This window comes from Cannabis sativa, chromosome 6 (assembly GCF_029168945.1).
Source record: "Cannabis sativa cultivar Pink pepper isolate KNU-18-1 chromosome 6, ASM2916894v1, whole genome shotgun sequence".
NCBI classification, from domain to species: Eukaryota; Viridiplantae; Streptophyta; class Magnoliopsida; order Rosales; family Cannabaceae; genus Cannabis; species Cannabis sativa.
Window position 1 is genome coordinate 73783477 of NC_083606.1, and position 24340 is coordinate 73807816.

Genomic DNA, 24340 nt, shown 5'->3' on the forward strand with positions numbered 1-24340 from the left:
TAAATGTATTATCCAAGTGTTTCTTTGAGTTCAGAACCACACTCAGATTCAACTTACTTTCAATGGCCACCCGAAGCGAGTTAGAACAATTACCCGAAAAGAAAATCCCCGATTTCTGTTTACTACACAACTGTCCCGACCAATCTTCAAATTTTTGGATGCATCCATTCAAAGTCTCCACATCCCTAAGATTAGCTCTAGAGAAGATGATGGTGTCGTCCGCAAACATGAGATGAGAAATAACAGGGACATTTCGTGCCACCTTGATACCATGGAGTAAACCTCTGTCTTGTTCAAGAGTAAGAAGCCGAGATAGCACTTCATTGCAAAGGAGAAATAGATAAGGTGACATGGGATCCACCTGTCGCATTCCACGTCCTGGCTTGAATCTTTTCAAAGGTTTCCCGTTGAGAAGGATGGAATAAGAAACGGTTGACACACAACACATCACCTGAAGAATCATTTTCAGAGTATATAGAACAATCGGTAGCCACTTCACTTAACCATTTTACATTTCAAATAACTGATATCCAAACGTATGACTATCATATCATGCATAGTCTCTCTCTTTATCATCACTAATATTATTTTCACTTTTTTTTTTCAATCCTCCTCGCTTCACGGGTAAATCACTACAAATTTTTTTTACTTTTAGTCACAATAAAATTTGTAACTAAAAGTGAAAAAATTGTGACTAATTATAAATTATAATTCTTGTGTTGTGACTAAAAAGTCCGTGGCTAAAAGTATTAGTCACAAAAATTACAATTTTTTGATTTTTTAAAAAAGAAAATACATATTATTTTTAGAGATAAAAAATTGGAAGCATTGCAGGCCAGTACGTATTGATTACGTATGCAGTTCGGATTTGGTGTGGAATGATGTTACTTAGGTCACATGCATGCATGCATGCCTACATCTTTCATCATCAACTCATCTTTCTACAATTCTGATTTTGCAAAGACTGGACTCATTACTTCATCCAATCCAACTAATTAATTAATTAAACCTCATACAATATTTCTTTTTTCATTAATGGATTTAATTAATTCCTAACATCATCATCGCCTAATTAATTGTCCTCATACAAAGTTTACTCTACCACATAAATTTAATTATGGGAGGACAATTAATTAGGCGATGATGATGTTAGGAATTAATTAAATCCATTAATGAAAAAAGAAATATTGTATGAGGTTTAATTAATTAATTAGTTGGATTGGATGAAGTAATGAGTCCAGTCTTTGCAAAATCAGAATTGTAGAAAGATGAGTTGATGATGAAAGATGTAGGCATGCATGCATGCATGTGACCTAAGTAACATCATTCCACACCAGCTGAACTGCATACGTAATCAATACGTACTGGCCTGCAATGCTTCCAATTTTTTATCTCTAAAAATAATATGTATTTTCTTTTTTAAAAAATCAAAAAATTGTAATTTTTGTGACTAATACTTTTATCCACGGACCTTTTAGTCACAATACAAGAATCATAATTTATAATTAGTCACAATTTTTTCACTTTTAGTTACAAATTTTATTGTGACTAAAACTAAATTAGTGATAACTTGTAACTAAATACTATGTTTTAGTCACGAGTAACATTTTGTTGTGACTAAAAGTCACATTTAGTCACAAAAAAATTATATTGTAACTAAAAAATTGTCACTAAAAGTAGCAATTTTTTGTAGTGAGTGTTGATTCTGATGATTTAATCTTTTATTTTCTTTTTACTTTTTATTTATTTTCAAGCAGCAATAATATAATAATCACTCATAATTCTTATCAACTTAAATGCTAATTATAAATGTTATGGGCTTTTATGTCTTTTTTTTTTGTGTAAAATTATGATTTTTTTTTTTTAAAAAAAAAAATTAAAGAAAAAGTTGAAGGTAACGAGAGGACTAAACAATTACCTTATTTCCTATATATTTTAACTTTCTTCTAAAAATTTTCTATAAAATAACTTTTTTTAAAAAAAATTATACTTTTGTAAATTTATATCTTAAAAACCATAAATATAAAATTCCCATTATTTTTCCTTTTTTATTACTTGAAAACATGGGTAATTTCTATTACCTTCGAATTCCTATTTTACTTTTGAGGCATTTATATTAGGAGAAAATTTTATTTGTATCCTACAAAATAATTACACGCTCATATTTAAAAAAAATTAAACCTAAAATAATTTTTGAAAATCAAACTTAATAGTTTTTTAAAATTTATATTATATTATTTTGTTTTGATTTCAATACTTATTTTAATTTTTTTTTAAAACTATGTATAATATTTTTTAATAAAGTTCACATGAATATTTTATAATAATATTTAAATTATAATTTACTTTTATTTAATAAATGTATTTTTTAAAAAATAAATTGAAAGAAGAAAATTATAAGAAAAACTATTATGATTAACATAAAATAAAAATTATTAAAATGTGAAGGGTTCAAAAATCTTGGGGTGTAAATATAAATGATAATATATTTATTTATTTTTATGAAAATTATAACAAGTTGAACATCCATGGACAATGCTTCTTCAGAGGAAGTATAGACCACACCTCAGCATGGCTATTTTAATCCCATTCTTCCAACAACTCACCGGAATTAATGTGATTATGTTCTATGCCCCTGTTTTGTTCAACACAATCGGGTTTGGAGACGATGCTTCACTTATGTCTGCTGTCATTACTGGGGTTGTTAACGTTGGTGCTACTTCGGTCTCCATTTATGGATTGATCTTAGTATCTACTTCCCTCATAATCCCAAACCGTTCTCATCGAGTCACAACTGTTGGGTGGATTTGTGCAGTGTTTTTTGTTTGTGTTTTTGCTGCTCCTCTTAGTATCATGGTAATTTTAATTTATCATCAATTTACCAATTAATTAATTATGTGAAATTTTAATTCAACATTAATTAATTTATGATCACTTCTAACAAACTTCTCTGTTTTTTTTTTATAGAGAATTGTGATTAAAACAAAGAGTGTGGAATACATGCCTTTTGCTTTGTCATTCTCCTTGACATTATGTACTGTTATGTGGTTCTTCTACGGTCTTTTAGTAAATGATTTATTTATTGCGGTAATTTCTTTAATTTATTAAATAAGCAGATTATTAATTTATTAACACAATATATACCAAATTAATTAATTAATTAATTGAATTATTTATTGGAACAGTCACCAAGCATCTTAGGATTCGTTTTCGGGATCGCTCAAATGATTATCTACCTGGTTTACAAAAATGCCAAGAAAGATGAGTTGCCACAGTTTAAATTACAAGAGTTATCAGCAAACGACGTCGTTCGGGAGAGAACGACAAAAGAAGAGTCCACCAAACATCGTTTGCTGATAACTCTTCTTCTGTCGTTCTCTCCCGAACGACGTCGTTTGCTGATAACTCTTGTAATTTAAACTGTGGCAACTCATCTTTCTTGGCATTTTTGTAAACCAGGTAGATAATCATTTGAGCGATTCCGAAAACGAATCCTAAGATGTTTGGTGACTGTTCCAATAAATAATTCAATTAATTAATTAATTAATTTGGTATATATTGTGTTAATAAATTAATAATCTGCTTATTTAATAAATTAAAGAAATTACCGCAATAAATAAATCATTTACTAAAAGACCGTAGAAGAACCACATAACAGCACATAATGTCAAGGAGAATGACAAAGCAAAAGGCATGTATTCCACACTCTTTGTTTTAATCACAATTCTCTGTAAAAAAAACAAAAAACAGAGAAGTTTGTTAGAAGTGATCATAGATTAATTAATGTTGAATTAAAATTTCACATAATTAATTAATTGGTAAATTGATGATAAATTAAAATTACCATGATACAGTAGAACCTCTATTCAAGAATAACCTCTAATTTGTTATAAAAAATGAAGTCCCAATTTGGGCCAGTTATAAATAAGAATAACCTCTATATTGTAATTAGTTATACATTTTTTAAGTCCCGTATTAATAAAATATACCTCTATATAAGAATAATTAGATCTTAAATAAATATATACATATATTTTATAAATTTACTTATGTAAAATTAATAATTTTATTTCAAATTATAGTACATGTATAAATATTATATGTACTCGAAAATAATTTTAATATAATATAGTATTAAGAATTGTTTATTGGTATTTTTGTTACATTGATATTTTTTGATATTTTGATTTTTTTTTTTCAAGTGTAACTCTATTTAGTTATAACCTCTCAATTAGAACATTATTTTCTTAGTCCCAAGTGTATTCTTGAATAGAGGTTCTACTGTACTAATAAGAGGAGCAGCAAAAACACAAACAGAAAACACTGCACAAATCCACCCAACAGCTGTGACTCGATGAGAACGGTTTGGGATTATGAGGGAAGTAGATACTAAGATCAATCCATAAATGGAGACCGAAGTAGCACCAACGTTAACAACCCCAGTAATGACAGCAGACATAAGTGAAGCATCGTCTCCAAACCCGATTGTGTTGAACAAAACATAGGCATAGAACATAATCACATTAATTCCGGTGAGTTGTTGGAAGAATAGGATTAAAATAGCCATGCTGAGGTGTGGTCTATACTTCCTCTGAAGAAGCATTGTCCATGGATGTTCAACTTGTTATAATTTTCATAAAAATAAATAAATATATTATCATTTATATTTACACCCCAAGATTTTTGAACCCTTCACATTTTAATAATTTTTATTGTATGTTAATCATAATAGTTTTTCTTATAATTTTCTTCTTTCAATTTATTTTTTAAAAAATACATTTATTAAATAAAAGTAAATTATAATTTAAATATTATTATAAAATATTCATGTGAACTTTATTAAAAAAAATTATACATAGTTTTAAAAAAAAATTAAAATAAGTATTGAAATCAAAACAAAATAATATAATATAAATTTTAAAAAACTATTAAGTTTGATTTTCAAAAATTATTTTAGGTTTAATTTTTTTTTTATATATGAGCGTGTAATTATTTTGTAGGATACAAATAAAATTTTCTCCTAATATAAATGCCTCAAAAGTAAAATAGGAATTCAAAGGTAATAGAAATTACCCATGTTTTCAAGTAATAAAAAAGGAAAAATAATGGGAATTTTATATTTATGGTTTTTAAGATATAAATTTACAAAAGTATAATTTTTTTTAAAAAAAGTTATTTTATAGAAAATTTTTAGAAGAAAGTTAAAATATATAGGAAATAAGGTAATTGTTTAGTCCTCTCGTTACCTTCAACTTTTTCTTTAATTTTTTTTTTAAAAAAAAAAATCATAATTTTACACAAAAAAAAAAAGATATAAAAGCCCATAACATTTATAATTAGCATTTAAGTTGATAAGAATTCTGAGTGATTATTATATTATTGCTGCTTGAAAATAAATAAAAAGTAAAAAGAAAATAAAAGATTAAATCATTAGAATCAACACTCACTACAAAAAATTGCTACTTTTAGTGACAATTTTTTAGTTACAATATAATTTTTTTGTGACTAAATGTGACTTTTAGTCACAACAAAATGTTACTCGTGACTAAAACATAGTATTTAGTTACAAGTTATCACTAATTTAGTTTTAGTCACAATAAGTATTGTGACTAAAAATATATTTAGTCACAACAAATTGTAATTTTTGTGACTAATACTTTTAGCTACGGACTTTTTAGTCACAACACAAGAATCATAATTTATAATTAGTCACAATTTTTTCACTTTTAGTTACAAATTTTATTGTGACTAAAAGTAAAAAATTTTGTAGTGATTTACCCGTGAAGCGAGGAGGATTGAAAAAAAAAGTGAAAATAATATTAGTGATGATAAAGAGGGACTATGCATGATATGATAGTCATACGTTTGGATATCAGTTATTTGAAATGTAAAATGGTTAAGTGAAGTGGCTACCGATTGTTCTATATACTCTGAAAATGATTCTTCAGGTGATGTGTTGTGTGTCAACCGTTTCTTATTCCATCCTTCTCAACGGGAAACCTTTGAAAAGATTCAAGCCAGGACGTGGAATGCGACAGGGGGATCCCATGTCACCTTATCTATTTCTCCTTTGCAATGAAGTGCTATCTCGACTTCTTACTCTTGAACAAGACAGAGGTTTACTCCAGGGTATCAAGGTGGCACGAAATGTCCCTGTTATTTCTCATCTCATGTTTGCGGACGACACCATCATCTTCTCTAGAGCTAATCTTAGGGATGTGGAGACTTTGAATGGATGCATCCAAAAATTTGAAGATTGGTCGGGACAGTTGTGTAGTAAACAGAAATCGGGGATTTTCTTTTCGGGTAATTGTTCTAACTCGCTTCGGGTGGCCATTGAAAGTAAGTTGAATCTGAGTGTGGTTCCGAACTCAAAGAAACACTTGGGTAATACATTTATTTTCGATCAGAGCAAGAGGAAAGACTTTAACTTTCTCAAAACCAAGTTGGTGGAGAGACTTGAGGGGTGGAAACTAAAGTCGCTTTCTAAGGCTGGTAGAATGGTGTACATCAACTCGGTCGCCTTGGCCTTACCGAATTATGCTATGTCTACTTTTAAAATTCCCCTCTCTTCTTGTCGAGAGCTTGATGCGGTGGTTCGAAGGTATTGGTGGAATGGCTCGCTCGACAACCAGAATATGTGGGCTGGCAGGTGGGCTGGCAGGTCGTGGAATTCTCTCTGCCAACCCAAGATGAGGGGGGGCTTAGGCTTTCGCCGTTTCGAAGATATTAACCATGCCTTGCTTGCTAAACTTGCTTTGTTTTTGGCCTGCAAAGTAAATCGACCTTGGTGCAATATTCTCAAAGGAAAGTACGTTCCCAGAGAGTCTTTTTGGAGTGTACAAGAAAAGAATTATGATAGTTTTTTGTGGCGAGGCATCTTGGGAGCTAGGAATGCAATTTGTAAGGGGGCTTGTACAGTCCTTATTTCGGGTGAAGATGTTGATGTGTGGTGGCAGCCGTGGATTCCATGGTTGGACTATGATCAATTTCGTGAATTGATGGAGAGTATCCGTTCCAAAGCCCCTAGTCTTAGAACTGTGGCCGATTTGATGTACAGAAGCACAAGAAAATTGAATATGGGCTATCTTCGACACCTTTTCGGTTGTGATATGGGCAACAAGATTGGCATGATCCAAATTGATATGAATGCTACTAGTGACTTTCTAATTTGGAAGGAGTCTCTGGTGGGAAATTTCAGTGTTAAGGGGGCTTATTGGATCGACCAAAAAGAGAGGTTTGGAGAAAAAGATGAGTTATGGAGCTGGATTTGGAACTCTAAGGTTCATCCACGGATGAGTTTGATGTTATGGAGAGTGTGTTCGAGTGTGTTGCCTACAGGTGATAAATTTCTTCCATTGGAAGCAAACACTTTCCCCATATGTCATATGGCCGCTGAATCGGCTATCCATCTTTTTGCTAAATCCAGTTTTGCTACTGCTTTATGGTTCTCTAGTCCTATGCCCATAAGGATCGACAGGGTGGCGGGTGCCAATATGCGGGAGGTCATCCATAATCTATGCAGTTCTTTTGACTCCTCTCTTCGGCCCAAACTTCTCAACTGCATTGGGGTGATTTTGGATTGCATTTGGAACACAAGGAATAAAGTGTACCATTCAGTGGATTATATGCCTAATGTGAATTTGATCAGAGGGGAAGTTTCCAGCAGAGTGTCTGAATTATGCCAGGTTGTTGAGGCCAATTTGAGTCTGTCGAACAACCATGAAGGGGAGACCTCGCCGAGGATATCCACGAACACTTTTATCATGGTGGACGGTTCTTTCAAGGATGGTACCTACGGGTGTGCTATGGTGGCCCTGGATAAAGGTTATAGGGAGTGGTGGCAATGCACCTCCTCTGGTGAGGGAGAGTCCGCTCTGGAAGCTGAGATGCAAGCTATTCTGGTGAGTCTGCAGTGGGCGTTTCTGTAACAGTGGGATAATTTTACAATTATATGAGTCTTACAAGCAATATTATCTCAACTAGTGCGGGGAACATGGGTCTATATAACCGAGCTTCCAATAAGTAGATTAAGAATTTAGCACTAAAATTCACTAACTTATTAATTCTTCGTTGAATCCACGTATAGAACTTAGAATTGCACTCTCAGTATAATAGAATGCTCTATATGTTCCACCATATAGACGCATCATTAGTTATTCATTGTTATAATCCTAATTTGATCAATGATCCTCTATATGAATGATCTACACTGTAAAGGGATTAGATTACCGTTACACCCTACAATGTATTTTATCCTTAAAACACTTGACCCCGTATAAATGATATTTCAGCTTATGTGAAATGAGTACTCCACCATTTATGTTCGTTTGGTCAAGCTCGAAGGAGATCATCCTTTGCTTACTATTCGCCAGATAGAAGCTATAGATTCCATGTTTATGTTAGCGCTCCCACTCAATTGCACTACCGTGTTCCCAAAATGTACGTATCACCCTGACCTAAAAGTAGGCTTAACTAACAAATCAAAGAACACGAATAGCCTTTCAAGATTGAGCCTAATCATAACAGGATTAAGAACATTTGATCTAGGATCAACTAGGCGATATTGAGTTGAATAGATATTACGGTAAGTTTAATAAATCTAAGTCAAAGTTCAATATCGGTCCCTTCCGATGCATACTCCATGCATCCAACCTGAGCTTTACTTTAACCAATGCTCTGGAAAGAACATAGCATTTCTCCAAATGCAAGTAAACTCTTGTTGTAGATTATCATATCAGTAAAACCCTGTGTCTGATAAATCTAGGAAACTTTATTCACATAGTCATGTTTACTTTCCAATGTGTTGACGACACAATAAACATGATCAAGTATGTGAAAAGGGTTTCAAATGAATTTATACATTATGTACATATAATCATGAAATAAATCATGTGAACCATGCAACATTAAATGTTATTTCTTATCTATATTAATAAGTAAATCTGATTATATTGAAATGAGTTTTATTTAGGGCATAAAACCCAACAGATTGAGTGGGAGTGCTAAACATAAATATGGAATCTATAGCTTCTACTGGTGTATAGAAGTCAAGTGATGATTCCCTTCGAGCTTAGCTAAATAGAAGTAAATGGATGAGCTCTTGTTTAAGTGACTAATTCTTAGATCACTAAACATCATTTACAGGTAGCTAAGTGTTTTAAGGGGCAAAATACGTTGAGGGGTGAGAACGGTAAAATTATCCCATCTCGATGTAAATCATCTATATAGAGGATCTTTGATCACAGTAGGATTATAACAATGGTTAAATGAGATATCATATCTATATCGTGGAACATATAATATGCTCTATATAAGTCTGAGAGTGCAATTCTAAGTTCTAAGAGTGGATTCAACGAAGAATTAATAAGTAAGGATTTACCTAGTAAATTCGGTTCACTTGTTGGAAGCTCAGCATATAGATCCATGGTCCCCATTCTAGTTGAGACTATACTGCTTGTAAGACTCAATAATTGATTTGTGATTAATCAATTATAATTCTAAAGTTAGACTATGTCTAATTTGTGAATTTTCACTAAGCAGGGGTGAAATTGTAAAGAAAAGAGATTCTAGGTTTATTTATTAATTAAGAGACTTTATGTGTCTAATTAATAATTAAATTAAATGACAATATTATTTAATAATCTATTTTAGTTATTAAATAATTAGTTTTGGTATTTAAAAGGTTAGAATTGGAAAATTGCCGTTTTTGAGAAAATAGAAATAAAAATTGTGAAAACTGCGAAATCCAAGTAAGGCCCATTAACACCTATGGCCGGCCACTTGGATAGCTTTTTCCAATTAATATTTTCATTTTTTTAATGCCAAGGAATTACTAACCTAAATCTAGTAGTTGCCTATAAATAGAAAGTGATGGCTCAGTCAAATAACAAGTTTTTCATAACCTTTTCTTAGAAAATTATTTTTCAGAAAACTTAGCCTTCCCTCTCTCTCTATAGCCGAACCAACCCTCTCTCTTTTCCTCTTCTCAATTTCGAAACCCTCGGTGATAGAGTAGTGCCCACACACAGCAAGTGGTACCTCAATCATAGATTGGAAGACTGTGAAGGATCACACACAAAGAGAAGGACATTCGGGCTCAGATCTTGATAATACTCTGCGACATAAAGGATACAAGGGTTAGAGATCTGAATGGAAGGAGACATTATTCCGCAGCAACCAATGTAAGGTTTTCTTAACTTTATATGTGTTTATTTATCGTTTTAGAAAGTTCATATTTAGGGTGTTAAACAACATACTTGTGAGTAGATCTAAGATCCTGGTAAAATAAATTCCAACAATTGGACCCATAATGTTCCCACCATGTGTAACTTTATAAACGACAGATGAAACACAGTACATAATCAGAGAAATCATCTTCCAAGGAAAGCCCATTTGAGTCATCATCTTCTCAAGAAATACCCATTCCACCCTATCATATGCCTTGCTCATATCAAGCTTGAGCGCCATAGTACTCGGTTTGCCCATTCTTTTCCTTTTTAGATAATGCATTATCTCAAAAGCTATCATGATGTTGTTCGAGATTAACCTCCCTTGTATAAACGCACTTTGTGTTTCAGAAATAACACAAGGAAGAACGCCTTTAAGTCTATTAGCCTACACTTTAGCTATGATCTTGTAAGCAACATTACATAGTGATATAGGACGCAAATCACTCATAGTCTCAGGTTGTTTCTTCTTAGGGATCAAAACAATATTGGTTTCATTCAAAACAGGAGGAAAATAACCTGACTCAAAGAAAATCTTTTACCTGAGTGATTACATCATGCCGAACCACATCCCAATATTCATGAAAGAATCCTGGTGTCATGCCATCTGGACCGGGAGACTTAACAGGGTGCATTTGAAAAAGTGCTCTTCTCACTTCATCATCCACAATGGGTTCCATCAACATATTAGCTTGATCATCAGTAATGACTCTAGGAATAGCATTTGTTACCTCATCGATATCTGGTGAAGAAGATGAGAACAAACTGCAAAAATAATCAACCATTAACCCAGACAGATTATTATGCCAATCAATCCAAACTCCCTGGTCATTTTTCAGCTTTTGGATGGAATTATTTCACCTTCTCGAAGTTGCCATAGCATGGAAATACTTAGAATTCTGATCTCCTTCCCTCAGCCATAATTGTTTCGATCTTTGACGCCAAAAAATCTCTTTTTGCATCAAGACCTCTTGTAATTGAGCTTCAACCGATTGGTAATTTTGAACAGAAAGTGAATCCCTGCCTTTTCCCCACCTTTTGATCTCAGCTTTGCAACTCTTAATACGATCTGTGAAGTTGCCCGAATAGTCCTTGCCCCATACCAGTAACTTTTCACCACAAAACCTGATCTTTTCCAACATAGAACACCCAAAATAAAATTCCCAAGTGTCCTTCACAATCTGCAAACAACCGGGTTCCCTTAGCCAAAGATTTTTGAACCTGAAATGCTTCTTAAAAGCTGGTTTGGTCTCTGCATTTAACACCAGCTGCAATGGACAGTGATCTGAGGTTGTACCTTCAACATTCAGCAGCTTTGCAAGTGGGAAAATATCCAACCAACTTTTGGAAACTAAGGCTCTATCAATACGAACTTCTATCCACGAATTAGTACCCCTGCCCTTCTCCCAAGTGTAAGGGTAACCACATAGATCCATGTCAATTAAACTACAATCTTCCAACATGTCCCCGAAACCATCAATAAGCCAATTGGGATACGGATTACCACCTCTCTTATCCGATTGAGAAGAAACATTGTTGAGATCGCCGATAATACACCAAGGCCAGGTATACTTGGTCTTGAGATAGCGAATTTGATCCCAAGTATTCTTACGAAGACTTCTATTTGGCTCACCATAAAATCCCGTAAGACGCCATTGAACTCCTTCACTACCCGAGACAACAACATCTATAAAATTAACTCCAAAACCAAGTAAAGTAACATCCTCAGTATCCTTCCAAAACAAAGCCACACCTCCACTTTTCCCTCTACAATCAACCGAAAAAACACCCTGGAAACCTATAGCCAACCGAACTTTCTCAATAGCATCAGACTTTGACAAAGTCTCACAAAGAAACACAACTTTGGGCTGCTTTTGGATAACTAAATCCTTAATGAATTGAATAGCTCATGGGTTCCCAAGCCCATGGCAATTCCAAGACAAAATACTCATGATGATTGGTGGGCCTGAACACCAAGGCCCACCTGTACACCATTTTTTGACATAGCATCCAAATTGTCAACAAAGCCCACATTACTTTCATCCAAAGCAATGGAATCCTTCAGAATTTCCTTACCCATGCGCCTTCTTTTATTGTCCACAATTACCACAGAGTCATCATTTTGACTTTCCAAATGCATCTGATCATTATCCTTATTACCATAATTATCAATGATATCACTCTCTTGATTCTCTCCAGGAAACACCTTGATTCACTCCTGTTTTCATTCCTGAATTGCCTCCATCAGATCGCACCATTGCAGGAGAATTAATTTCCATATCCTCCACATGATTCTGGTGCCGTCCTCCACTAGTAGCCGCTCCTCCTTCCTCCTCATGATTGGACCGTAGCCATTGAGCCCCTATGAGATAGTTTTTCTTCTTAGTAATGGCTTTCATCCACTCTCCATAAGGCTTAACATTCGGATCAAAGTGAGGCTCAAACCTCCGGGGACAAAACCTATCACTATGACCAATGAGACCACATATGAAGCAGAAAGTGGGTATGAATTCATACTTAAAAGTGGTCCAAATCCATGTTCCATCTTGTTTAATCAGTTTCATACGACGCTCAAAGGTTTGTTGATGTCGATTGTAACCCGAATGCGAAGGTAATCACGCCATATACCAATAAAGTTCTTCGCATCAGATTTGATGAATGTTCCCACATAATTCCCAGCATGTTTAACCACCCATTCCGACATAAAACCATACTTCAAATCATGAAGCTGAACCCACATATCAATCTCATGCAACGGAACCACTCTAGGATCCTCCCCTCTTTTCAAACGATGAAACACAAGCGGCATTCTGTTAAACGTCCAAGGACTCCCATCGATAACCGTTTGGACATCAATTTCATGATAGAACTGAAATAGATACCGATTATTATCCAATTCTTTGATATAAACTCCCTTCCCAGGCTGCCAAAGTGAAGCCAACATATGCCTCATAGCATCAAAATCAAATGTCCTATTAGTAAGTAACTTACCAACCAAGCACCATTGATCGTCAAATGCTTGAACATCCTCTGCCTGATCATCAGAAATCAGAACTCCCTCTTCTTCTCCCTCAATATCCAGGTGTGCATATTGATCCATCCAGTCACCACCTTGATGACTACTTGAAGCCATAATAACAACCAGAAAGAAACAACAATCCGAAACAGCAACAGACAAAATACTTAGAGACAAAATAACATACTCAACATGTCACAAGACAAGACCTTTGCTAATTATAATTTAAGACAAGTTAAATTGTTTTAGTACTTATAAATCTTCAATGTTATTAAAAATTGAACAAAGTTTCCTCTGTTTCTATAACATTTTCCAATTTTATAAATACCTATATCAACAAATAAAAATCACGATAAACAACACATAAAAAACATAATTAAAAATTAGACAAAGTTTCCTTCGTTTCTATAATATTTTCTAATTTTAAAAGTACCTATATCAACAAATAAAAAACACGATAAACTACACACAATAAATATAATTGAAAATTAGGCAGAGTTTCCTCTGTTTCTATAACATTTTTCACTTTCATAAGTACCCATTATATCCACAAATAACAAATATCACACAATAAGTTTCTTCCTTATATCTTCGCACACAAATTTTCCAGGACCTACTTCACTACAACACACAAGTTTCAACCTTCCATTATCATCGCAACAAAATACATAACCAGGTCGCACAACGACTACAAAATAATAAAGCCCAGATGTCCCGAGATCGAACACTCCAGGTCGCGCCGCCATGACATGTACAACCTCATCCGAGCTCAGACTCACTCCTGTTCAGCTTTCGCCTTTCCTTTACCTACACATGGAAGCAGAACTGTGAGTTGAGAGACTCAGTAAGAAAAGCATATAACATATCATATAATACCGACTTGTACCTAGGCCCCCATACACCTATTTACAAGGCTTAACAGATGAGTAAGAACGTTCAACTAAGGATACGACCATGTACCATGTACCACATGCACTCAGTATACCTTCGTACTAGTGTAGGTAGGGTATGGACCGCACCTTAAGTACTGTTAAGTGTTGTACCACAGACACCTTGTACCTTTTCATACAAGTGTTGGTAACACCACGATGTACTTTCAGACATCATACACTTTACCAATGCACTCCGTACTGCAACCGTACAAGTGTTGGTAGTGTATGAATCACAACATATAAGCATGCATATACATTAAACATATACATACATTTGCATATCCATATCACACATTATATACAATTCTTACCTTCTTTCCAAATTCAAATGAATTGGTCGACCTGAACGAAAAGTCCCGTGCTGAATGGATGCCCTAATCACATATTGAAACTGGGTAAATCACATGTTCAAAACCTTAAACCGGGAAACCCGAGTTCACAACTCAAGGCTCTGCTATACTCACTAGGGATTACATTAACCTAGGAAATAGGAAAACACCCAAATATGGCACTGAAATAGACGAGAATTGAGAAAAACCGGTTTCTCGGGGAACCAGCCAAAACCGATTAACCAGTTTTACAGGTACTGGTAAAACTGGTTAACCTGTTTCTGCCAGTCCTCCCCAAAAAACCTCCAATTCGCTCAAAGCTTATCCAATTGCCACCAAACTTTCCAGAGTACCTAAACAATGTATACACAACATATCCCAACCAGTAATTCTCAGAAAAATACACTAAATCAAATTATGCCATTAGAGACCTAAACTTGAGTTTCAAAGCTCAAGCTTGCTCAATTCTATCACCATAGCTCAAAACTAACATCCAGAACCTAAAATCAACCTAAACAAAGCTCACAAATTGAATCAAACACAGGCCAAACCCTAGCAGACCTTAAAACCCAAAATCACAATTTCAAGTCAACACCAAAGCTTGGAAAAATAAGAATAATAGATATAGGAATTACCTCAACTTGATTTCCCCTTGAATTCCCTGCTGTAAATACCAAAAATCAACAACCAATCCCCGTGTTCTAGGCTGGTTCGAAGAGAGAGGAAAGGGAAGAGAGAGCTTTTCTTCATTTTAGTCTTTTCTTGATTTTTCTCTAATTGACTAAAGGATTTTTCTAATTAATCCTTTGCTAAAAAAGGAAAGGGCAGGTGTCATCAACCTAGGCAGCCACCAAATCACACATTTGGTTAATTACTGAAATGCCCTTTAACTTAAAACTAGGGTCTTTTCAAAACTAGGGATAAAATGGTCAAATTTCATAACCCCGCTTAACCCCGATATTTTATTTTCTCAAATATATTTTTCACTGAGAAATAAGGTTCTAAACTTACCCATGTGATCAAACTAGTCATCCATCGCATTTTTCCGTTGTCGCCGAGCAAAAATTACAAAAAATAGCATATTTCACATATATGTCAAATAATACCCCTAGAGTTTAATAAAATCTCCAAAATTGAGAAATTATAACTCTAATGCCCATTTCTAAAAACGGGACCCACAAATAATTAGATTCATAAGTAATTATAAAATTACCAATAATTAGTGCTAATTGCCTTTACTAATTCAAATTAAAAATGCAGTCATTACATTTTGGTTTTCATCCAAACAAATCCTTTGTGGTCATGCAAGCCACAATTTTCCATTGCTTGTGGACTCGATTGATGCCACGACCCTATACGCACGCATGGACGCCTACAGACCATGCTAAAGATTTTTTTTGACCAAGTTTGGTATTTTTTTTTTATTTTGTTTTGATCTTGTTTTCTTGAGTTTAACTTTTGGTTTCATCTAAACAAATCCTATGTGGCCATGCAAGCCATAATTTTTCGTTGCTTATGGACTCAGTCGAGGCCACGACCCTATGCACACATGGGCGCCAGCAGGCCATGCAAAAGAATAATAAGTATCATTAATTGTTTATAATTAAAAAAAAAATTTAGTAGAGACAAGTAATAATAAGTATTCTTAATTGTTTATAATTGATATTACACACATACATAAATGATTAAAAAAACACACACACTATTTTTTATCACATTTGAATCGAAGTGAGAGTGAACACAAAAAACAGAGCAAGAAAATCATAAATGGAGATCGTTGATCTAGTATCCATCGAAACAATTCTAATCTCATGCATTTTCCTTCACAATACTTAGTATAGACCTGAATTAGTAGCCATTAGATCAACTATAAAGCGTTTTAGAAAATCCATATACTAGAAATATACCCATATGAGTTAATTTTTTTTTTTTTCATATTTTTATAAACTTTATAAATTTTACATTGGGTGTAATTTTCTCAATTTTTTTAGGCTCATTATGATCGAACTACAAGCCTTAATGTTGTACAAGGCCAAGTGGCACAAATAGATAATCATTGTATAAATAATTATTACTATTGGTTGCTCTTAGTTCCAAAGTTTGAAGATCTTACTAATTAGCGCTTGAAATTAATAGTAAAAATAAAGATGATGTCACAATTAATCTAAGAGAGATTGATATTTGTTCTTAATTTTCTTCTTTTTAAATTAAAGCAAATTAATGAGAAATGTTGGTCTAACTCAAAGTGAAATTTGTTGATGGAATCTGATTTTTGAAAGTGAGATCCTAATTAACAACAACCCCATTATATATTTATATATTTTGACAAACAAAAACATATATTTTCAACACCAAAACAAGTATTATTTTTCCTTGTTATATATGTAGAGTTATATTTTTCTTTGTTGATCAGTGAGAGGCTAGCTATATATATATATCCATGTGTGACAAGCTAATTCGAATTAATACATATAATTACAATGCTCCATTAGTATTAATAATGATCAGAGAATAAACGTGATTAATATTATGAGTACATAGATAATCTCTCTCAAATTGTCATGAAACAACTAGCTAGAAGGTTTAATTTAATTGTTTATATATATGTTTTAGGTTTAAAATATATATATTGTACAAGTCTTAAACATATATATATATATATATGACCTCATCAAGTAATGATTGCATCATAAGGGAATCATTATTAATTAATGCTTCTGAAATTGAAAGAGCTTCGTCATATATGGTCCCCACATTCACACACAACACATCTTATTGCTACCCTTATTACTTACTATATATACTCTTCTTTTAGTCTTTTTTACTGAATACTTCTGCCTCTTACCCTTTTCTTTTTATTATTAATTTATATCCTAATTTTAATTTCAACTTGCTCTTTGATATTCCTGTTATTCTAATTTTTTTTTTTTAACAATTCATGATCATCGCCCATAGTTTATGTGAATTATAATTAATCACTATGATCTGTTGTTGTTGACTTAGTAGTAAGGCCTCCTATTACTGCCTCATCAGGTATGTACTTACCCTAAAACCAGTGAGCTTTCCAAACTCGATTCATCTCTTCAATGGGGAGATTTTTGGTCTCTGGCAAGAAGAAGTAGATGAACACAGTCATGATGATCACAAACCCAGCAAAGAAGAAGAAAAGGCCAAACTTCATGTGGCAAAGCATGGATAAGAAGACTTGAGCTATTATGAAGGTGAAGAACATGTTGACTGAGACATTTATGGCTTGAGCTGCTGATCTAATCTCTAATGGACATATCTCACTTGGTACTAGCCAACCCAATGGACCCCATGACCATGCAAATGCTGCTACTGCAATCTATACATACAAAAACATGAAGAAAGTGTTAAGGATATCTTTAATTTAACTCAAAATCAATGATTAAGGAACAATTAACTTTGAGCCAAATATTTAGTAATTCTTTATTACTCATTGTTTGTTTGAGAGGGAGAAAAACAGAGTGAAAAACTGGCACTTTTATAGGTACTAGTAATGATCATGTATGTAATCCCTGGCAAATAATCATTTGTGTGCCACCTTCAAGGAACAAAACTCTCCTTCCAAATCGGTCAACCGAAACAATGGAGACAATGGTGGCAAGAACATTAACAACACCAGTTATGGCAGAAGATATAAGAGAAGCATTGTCACCAAACCCAAGAGTCTTGAAAAGCACTGGTGCATAGAACATGATGACATTGATACCAGTGAGTTGCTGGAAAAAGGGAACCGAGATACAGATGGTGAGTTGGGGCCTGTACTGAGGCAACAAGATGTTCTTCCATGGATTTTGGATCTTCTTGGAGGCTTCGTTCTCTTGGCCTCTTCGTGGTTGCCTCGTTCGAGGATGGAGTTGGGAGTGTCAGGTAAGAATATTGCTCCAACGGTTAACATCACTGCTTGGACTGCAGCGAGTCCTAGAGAGACTCTCCATCCCCAACCTCCCTTAATTTGAGCAGTGCCATAGTTGACAAAGTTGGCTACTAAGATACCAATGGTTATGGCCATTTGGAATCCTATGTTGAGAGCTCCTCTCATCTTTGCTGGTGCCATTATTCATGTTATGATCATCACATTAATACATACATTATATAACTCAGAAACACATTTCTTTATGTGTTTGTTTTCCCAACTTTTACTTGCTACTAATCTCATCATGTGTTATATTTCAAATTAAAATATATATTTGATGATGTTATAAATGGTATTGAGGGTTGTATGTGTACCTGATTGGCAAAACCGACACCTATACCGAGCAATAGGCTACCAATAATGAGCATTTCAATATTTGCAGCAGCACCATTTAGTATAGAGCCTATAAAGAAGACCACTCCTCCAATAAGCATGGAGACTTTTCTACCACAAGACCTGGTTATAACTGAAGCAACGAATGAGGCTACCAATGCTGCTAGGTATAGGGAAGAAGTGAACAATGTCAGTAACTCGCTATCGAATTTGCAGTACTCGTTTTGATGAATCGTTTCATCGTTCATTTTTCTGTACACAGATGGGAAAAATCTCTTTAGAAAAGGTTCCATTGAAGTATAACTCCTCCTGCCAAAAACAAATAATAATTAAATTCGTTTATGCATCAGTACTATATATATATTTATAATAATGTCATGTGTTAATAATCGAGATTAATTTTATCAAACCTGAGATTCCAAGGTCATATCCGAAGATGAGACCTCCCATGGCAGCAACCAAACAAGTGACCACAACAAAGGCATTGAGGCCACTGCCTTCGTAGTTCCTTCCCACATTTGAAACCACCATTCCTCCTATCGCCATAACAATTTAGCTCTTTTGTTTTTCTTTTTCTTATATGTAATAAAATAAACAAGTAGTACCGACCAAGCTTCCCTCCAGCTGCTGCCCGACAATGTGGATGAAACGTTTCCTTGGAGAAGAACCTCCAGAATATGGTATATATATTTGTTCTTTATGAAGAGATAAAGTTGTAAGCTTTTTTTTTTTTTTTTTTTGTGTATTTATCTCTTTTGACTACTGACTTTGAATGACCATTTGGTCTATATATATGTAATTTATTTTATGATTTTCCATAAAAAAAAAAATATTGACTTTGAGATAGAGGGTGGGTATTGGTATTGTTGCTCCTAAAATCGCCCAATATACGTGGACCAGTCAAGAGGGGACACGTGGACCAAATTACTTGAGAAGAACTGCTAAGTCTTTTTATGACACCAGGAAGCGCTATTCGCATGGGTCCCGGAAGATGTACCCGGAGTACAAGGTACTCCCGGAAGCGAGCATAGCTTGAAGGCACTCCGGGAGGTGTCAGGTCTCTCCCGAGAAATCAAGTCGCATTTAATGCTGCATGGGAGGAAGCGTGTTGGGACTGTAACACGCAATAAAGTCTGACGGCACAAACCCCAAACAACAGCGTTACAGTAATGATCATTTAAGTCTAGCGACGGCTACTCTGCGAAGAGTCACGTCAATCATAAGACAAAAAGGACATTCTCCATAAAAACCCTACAGCACCTAGGGATTTGACCATGCATCACCCATGGTATATTCATCGGAAATGCCCAACTTTATGGATACTTACAGACACATATGTAAGAACAATTCTAGGGATTACCCCACCAAAACACTATAAATACCCCCTCAAAGCTCATTTAATGGGGTCGGAGAATCTTGGCTGCTCAAGAGCAAGAAGAGAAAAAACTCACCAAGAACATTCTTTGTATTAAAGAGAGAAACATTCTCCCAAGTGTAGAATCTGTATTAAAGATATCCATAAATAGCAGTGGCTCGTGGACTAAGGCTCATTAACGCCCCAACCACGTAAAAAGTCTTCATCTCGCTTTCTTACAGCTCATCATTACATTCATATTTTACTAGTTGCCGAAAACCTCGGTCAACATTTTGGTGCTTTCATTGAGAGCTGAGGAAAGCTGCTTCACAACAAGCATTTAACTTCACGATAATGGTGGAGACAAGAGCTACACGTCACCCTCGCCCTCTAGAAGATGCTCAAGATCCCAATGAAGAGGATGTAGCCTCAAGGGCAGCAGAGGAGTCCGAGGAAGAAATTCCAGATGAAAACCACGAGGAACACCTCGACGAGTACGCTTACGATGATGGAAGCTACCAAGAGCTGGTGCTCCTCAGACAAAAAGCTATCGATCACGAAGCTGAGATCGAAGCTCAGAAAGTGCAAAATCAAAAGATGCATGAGGTGATGCTAGCCATGCAGAAAGCCATGGAGGCAGCTGGCATTCACGTGCATCCCAAGGCAATGGCCGCTGGACTCGACAGGGACCCAGCTACGTCTTCGCCTAATTCCCAGCAGCAAAGGCCTAGGGAACCTAGCCCTATAAGGCACCCTGCTGAGGAAAACCAAGCAAAAAATCCTACTTCTGCCCCCGGTCGAAAGAAAAAGGCGCAGGATCCGCGAAAGGTCCGCTCAGATTTCCCTAAAGGGAAAGGTCCGCAGAGGGGCAAGCCCCAAAGAGGGAGTCTTGGCCCTCAGGATCGAGGGGACCGGAAAAGCGTTTCCGTGCACCAGGAACCAGGGGGTAGAGGAAGAGGAGGACAGAGATGTCCACCCATTGATCTGAGAAATCAAATCAATGGGAATCAAGGTGACCTCCGGGATCACCTTGATCAAAAAAGATACAGACCCGGAGTCTCCTCAGGTACTGTAAACGAAGGGATTATGGCAGAGCTTGCCATCCTTCGAAAAGATATTGCCGAGTCTCCCGGAGGCAGAAGGGAGATGACTCCGACTCGGACAGTGAGGACCGGGAGCCTTGTGCCAAGCATATCCTGGAGGCGGAGCTCCCTAAAAACTTCAAAATGCCCGAAATGGCGGCATATACTGGGAACTCCGACCCCAGTGATCATTTGTCACGATTCAACCGAGTCATGACAGTCATGCGGGTCAGCAATGACGCCAAATGCCTATGCTTCCCCCTCACTCTGAGCGGTTCGGCGGAGGAATGGTTCAAAAAACTAGAACCAGGATCGGTGGGATGTTGGAACAAACTCCAAACCAACTTCCGGAGGCAATTTGTCGCCGCCAGGAAGGTCAATTTGGAGGTTAGTGCCTTGACTAACATCAAGCAACTACCCACCGAGACCTTGAAAAATTACATCAAGAGGTTCCGAGAGGAAGCCTCGAAGACCAAGAAGGTCGACGACGGACAACAGCTTGCGCTTCTCCAAGCAGGAATCCGCACTGGGACTCCCTTCTGGAACGAATTACAGCAAGAAGGCGCTGCTAGCCTTCAGGACTTCCAGAAGCGAGTCCAAAAATATATTAACCTCGAAGAAGCCCAGATCGTGGCTTACGGAGGCTATTATCCCACCGGGATAGCAGGATACATGCCAGGAGTATCGCCCTCGGGTACTGTCCCGACCGCGACCCCTCCGGTTAGTGGCATACAGTTTTCTGCTACTCCCGGATACAACCAAGGCCAAGCTCTGCCCCCGGCATCTTCCCATTACGGCAATCCGTCCGGGGTGAATGGACGGGCTCCTTCACAGGCTGCCCCAACCGCTAGCTTAACAGGCCCTACCCAAGGGTCTAGAAGCAAGAGATCTTCCAAGGGCAGCACCCGAACGGGAGAGAAGCGCCAAAAGAAGGGGTACACACCCCAATACACCCAGTACACAGAGCTCACGGACTCTCAGGAACGTGTCTATTTTGCCACAAGGCAGAATACGCATTACCGGAGACCCCAGCCATTGTACAGGGACAGCTCCCGGAGAGATCCGAGCAAAAGGTGCGAATATCACAACGACATTGGCCACAGCACCAACGAGTGTAAAAATCTCAAAGATGAGATTGAGAATCTGATCCGGTTGGGCCACCTCTATGAGTGGATCAAGAATAGGTTACCCCACCTTAACCCGGGGCAGGTGGCAGGGGGCATGCCTTCGGGAACACCGGGGGTACGGCGGGAGCATTGCCTCCGAGTGCTCCCGCAGGTGACGCCCAGCATATACCCGGACTACCGCCCCGGCCTAATGGACGGGTAGCCATGATCTCCGGAGGTCCCCATATCGGAGGAAACACTCGAAAGGAGCGAAAGAGATATGCCGAGGCTGCAAGGCACAGTGAGGTGTGGGAGGTCACTCAACTCCCAGCTCAAAGGCCTCGGCTAATGGACCAGCCCATAACGTTCACGGAAGAAGACGCCAAGACGGTGCGCTTTCCTCATCACGACCCGTTGGTCATAGAGACCCCCATTGCAAACAAAGTAGTGGCCAGGGTCCTGATTGATAATGGAAGTTCCGTGAACTTGCTCTTCAAAGAGGCCTTCACTGCGATAGGGTTGACCGACCGGGACCTCTCTCCTAGCGGATCGCAGCTCACAGGGTTTAACGGGACAACTCTAATCCCGATGGGAAAAGTCAGGCTCCCAGTTACCCTGTGCCCGGACACTCCCCAGAGCACGTTTAAGTATTGCACCTTCGTGGTGGTAGACTGTCCAACAGCCTACAACGCAATCTTAGGCCGACCGGCCCTCGTCGACTTTGGTGCAATAACTTCTATCCGACACCTATGCCTAAAATTTCCTACCCAGGAAGCCGGAGTCGGAACGGTGAGGGGAAATCAAGGGGAGGCCAGACAATGTTACAACGTTGCCACCCACTTGCCAGTGCTCATGGTCCGGGGGCCCCCTGAAGTAGAGAAGGCCGAAGAAGACGAGTTGGATCCTCGTATAGGATCCGAAAGGGTCGTAGAACCAATGGAGGACGTCGAAGAGATACCAGTGTGCGACGACGACTCCACCAAAGTACTCCGGATAGGGAGAGGACTAGATCCGGAGGAAAAGGATAAAATAATAAAAACACTGAAGGGCGCCATTGACATTTTTGCATGGCACCAAGAGGACATGACCGGCATCAGCCCTCATGTCATCACCCATGTCCTCAACGTCAACCCGGACATGCCTCCTATTCAGCAAAAGAGACGCCCGCTCGACTCGGCGAAAGCCGAGGCCTTAGAGAAAGAGGTGGATAAACTTTTGTCCAATAGCATGATCCGCGACGTATACTATCCGGAATGGCTAGCCAATCCGGTCCTGGTGCCCAAGCCAAACGGGACTTGGCGGGTTTGCATAGATTTCACAGATCTAAACAAAGCCTGCCCAAAGGACTGCTTTCCGCTGCCCAGGATTGACCAGATGGTGGACGCCACCTCCGGATTTAAACTGCTATCTTTCATGGATGCCTATGCTGGGTACAATCAAATAAAGATGCATACGGCAGACCAGGAGTGCACTAGCTTCAGGACCGATAAGGGGGTATACTGTTACCTAGTCATGCCTTTCGGACTGAAAAACGCCGGAGCAACCTATCAAAGAATGGTTAACCGGATGTTTAAAAGCCTCCTGGGACGAAACATGGAAGTATATGTAGAAGACATGCTCGTCAAATCCAAAGCATGCAATAGCCATGCAAGCGACTTGGAAGAATGTTTCGAAGTTGTCCGGAGATACGGCATGAAGCTCAACCCGAAAAAGTGTACCTTCGGGGTCAAATCGGGAAAATTCCTGGGCTTCATAGTCAGCCAGAGGGGGATTGAGGCGAACCCGGAAAAAATCCAAGCTCTCCTGGACATGCCATCCCCCAAAAAACATAAGGACGTGCAAAGTTTGACCGGAAAGGTAGCCGCACTGAGCCGTTTTATCTCACGATCCACGGACAAGTGCATACCCTTCTTCAACATACTGAAGAAATGCCAAAAGTTCGAATGGACGGACGAATGCGAGGAGGCATTCAAAAGGTTAAAAGACCATATGGCCAAACCTCCTATCCTATCAAAGCCC

General features: G+C 37.2%; 3 protein-coding genes and 1 pseudogene across 3 annotated transcripts; 2 read left to right on the top strand and 2 right to left on the bottom strand.

Moving 5' to 3' along the window:
* The first annotated feature begins 2287 nt into the window (after positions 1 to 2287).
* On the top strand, positions 2288 to 4705 carry LOC115695560 (bidirectional sugar transporter SWEET9-like). The gene is made up of 3 exons (XM_030622617.2): positions 2288 to 2856; positions 2968 to 3087; positions 3186 to 4705. Exons 1-3 carry the CDS (start codon positions 2536 to 2538, stop codon positions 3417 to 3419), a joined length of 675 nt encoding a protein of 224 aa, XP_030478477.2. The 5' UTR covers positions 2288 to 2535; the 3' UTR covers positions 3420 to 4705.
* On the bottom strand, positions 3468 to 4567 carry LOC115695561 (bidirectional sugar transporter SWEET9-like). Its single transcript, XM_061118338.1, has 3 exons — positions 4283 to 4567; positions 3609 to 3728; positions 3468 to 3494 (listed from the first exon to the last, which is right to left on the bottom strand). Exons 1-3 carry the CDS (start codon positions 4565 to 4567, stop codon positions 3468 to 3470), a joined length of 432 nt encoding a protein of 143 aa, XP_060974321.1.
* Positions 4706 to 5936: 1231 nt separating the features above from the next.
* On the top strand, positions 5937 to 7931 carry LOC133039434 (uncharacterized). Its single transcript, XM_061118339.1, has one exon. The coding sequence runs from the start codon at positions 5937 to 5939 to the stop codon at positions 7929 to 7931; it is 1995 nt and encodes a 664-aa protein (XP_060974322.1).
* A 4858-nt stretch (positions 7932 to 12789) lies between these two features.
* LOC115725412 (sugar transport protein 4-like) lies at positions 12790 to 19073 on the bottom strand (annotated as a pseudogene).
* Positions 19074 to 24340: the final 5267 nt, after the last annotated feature.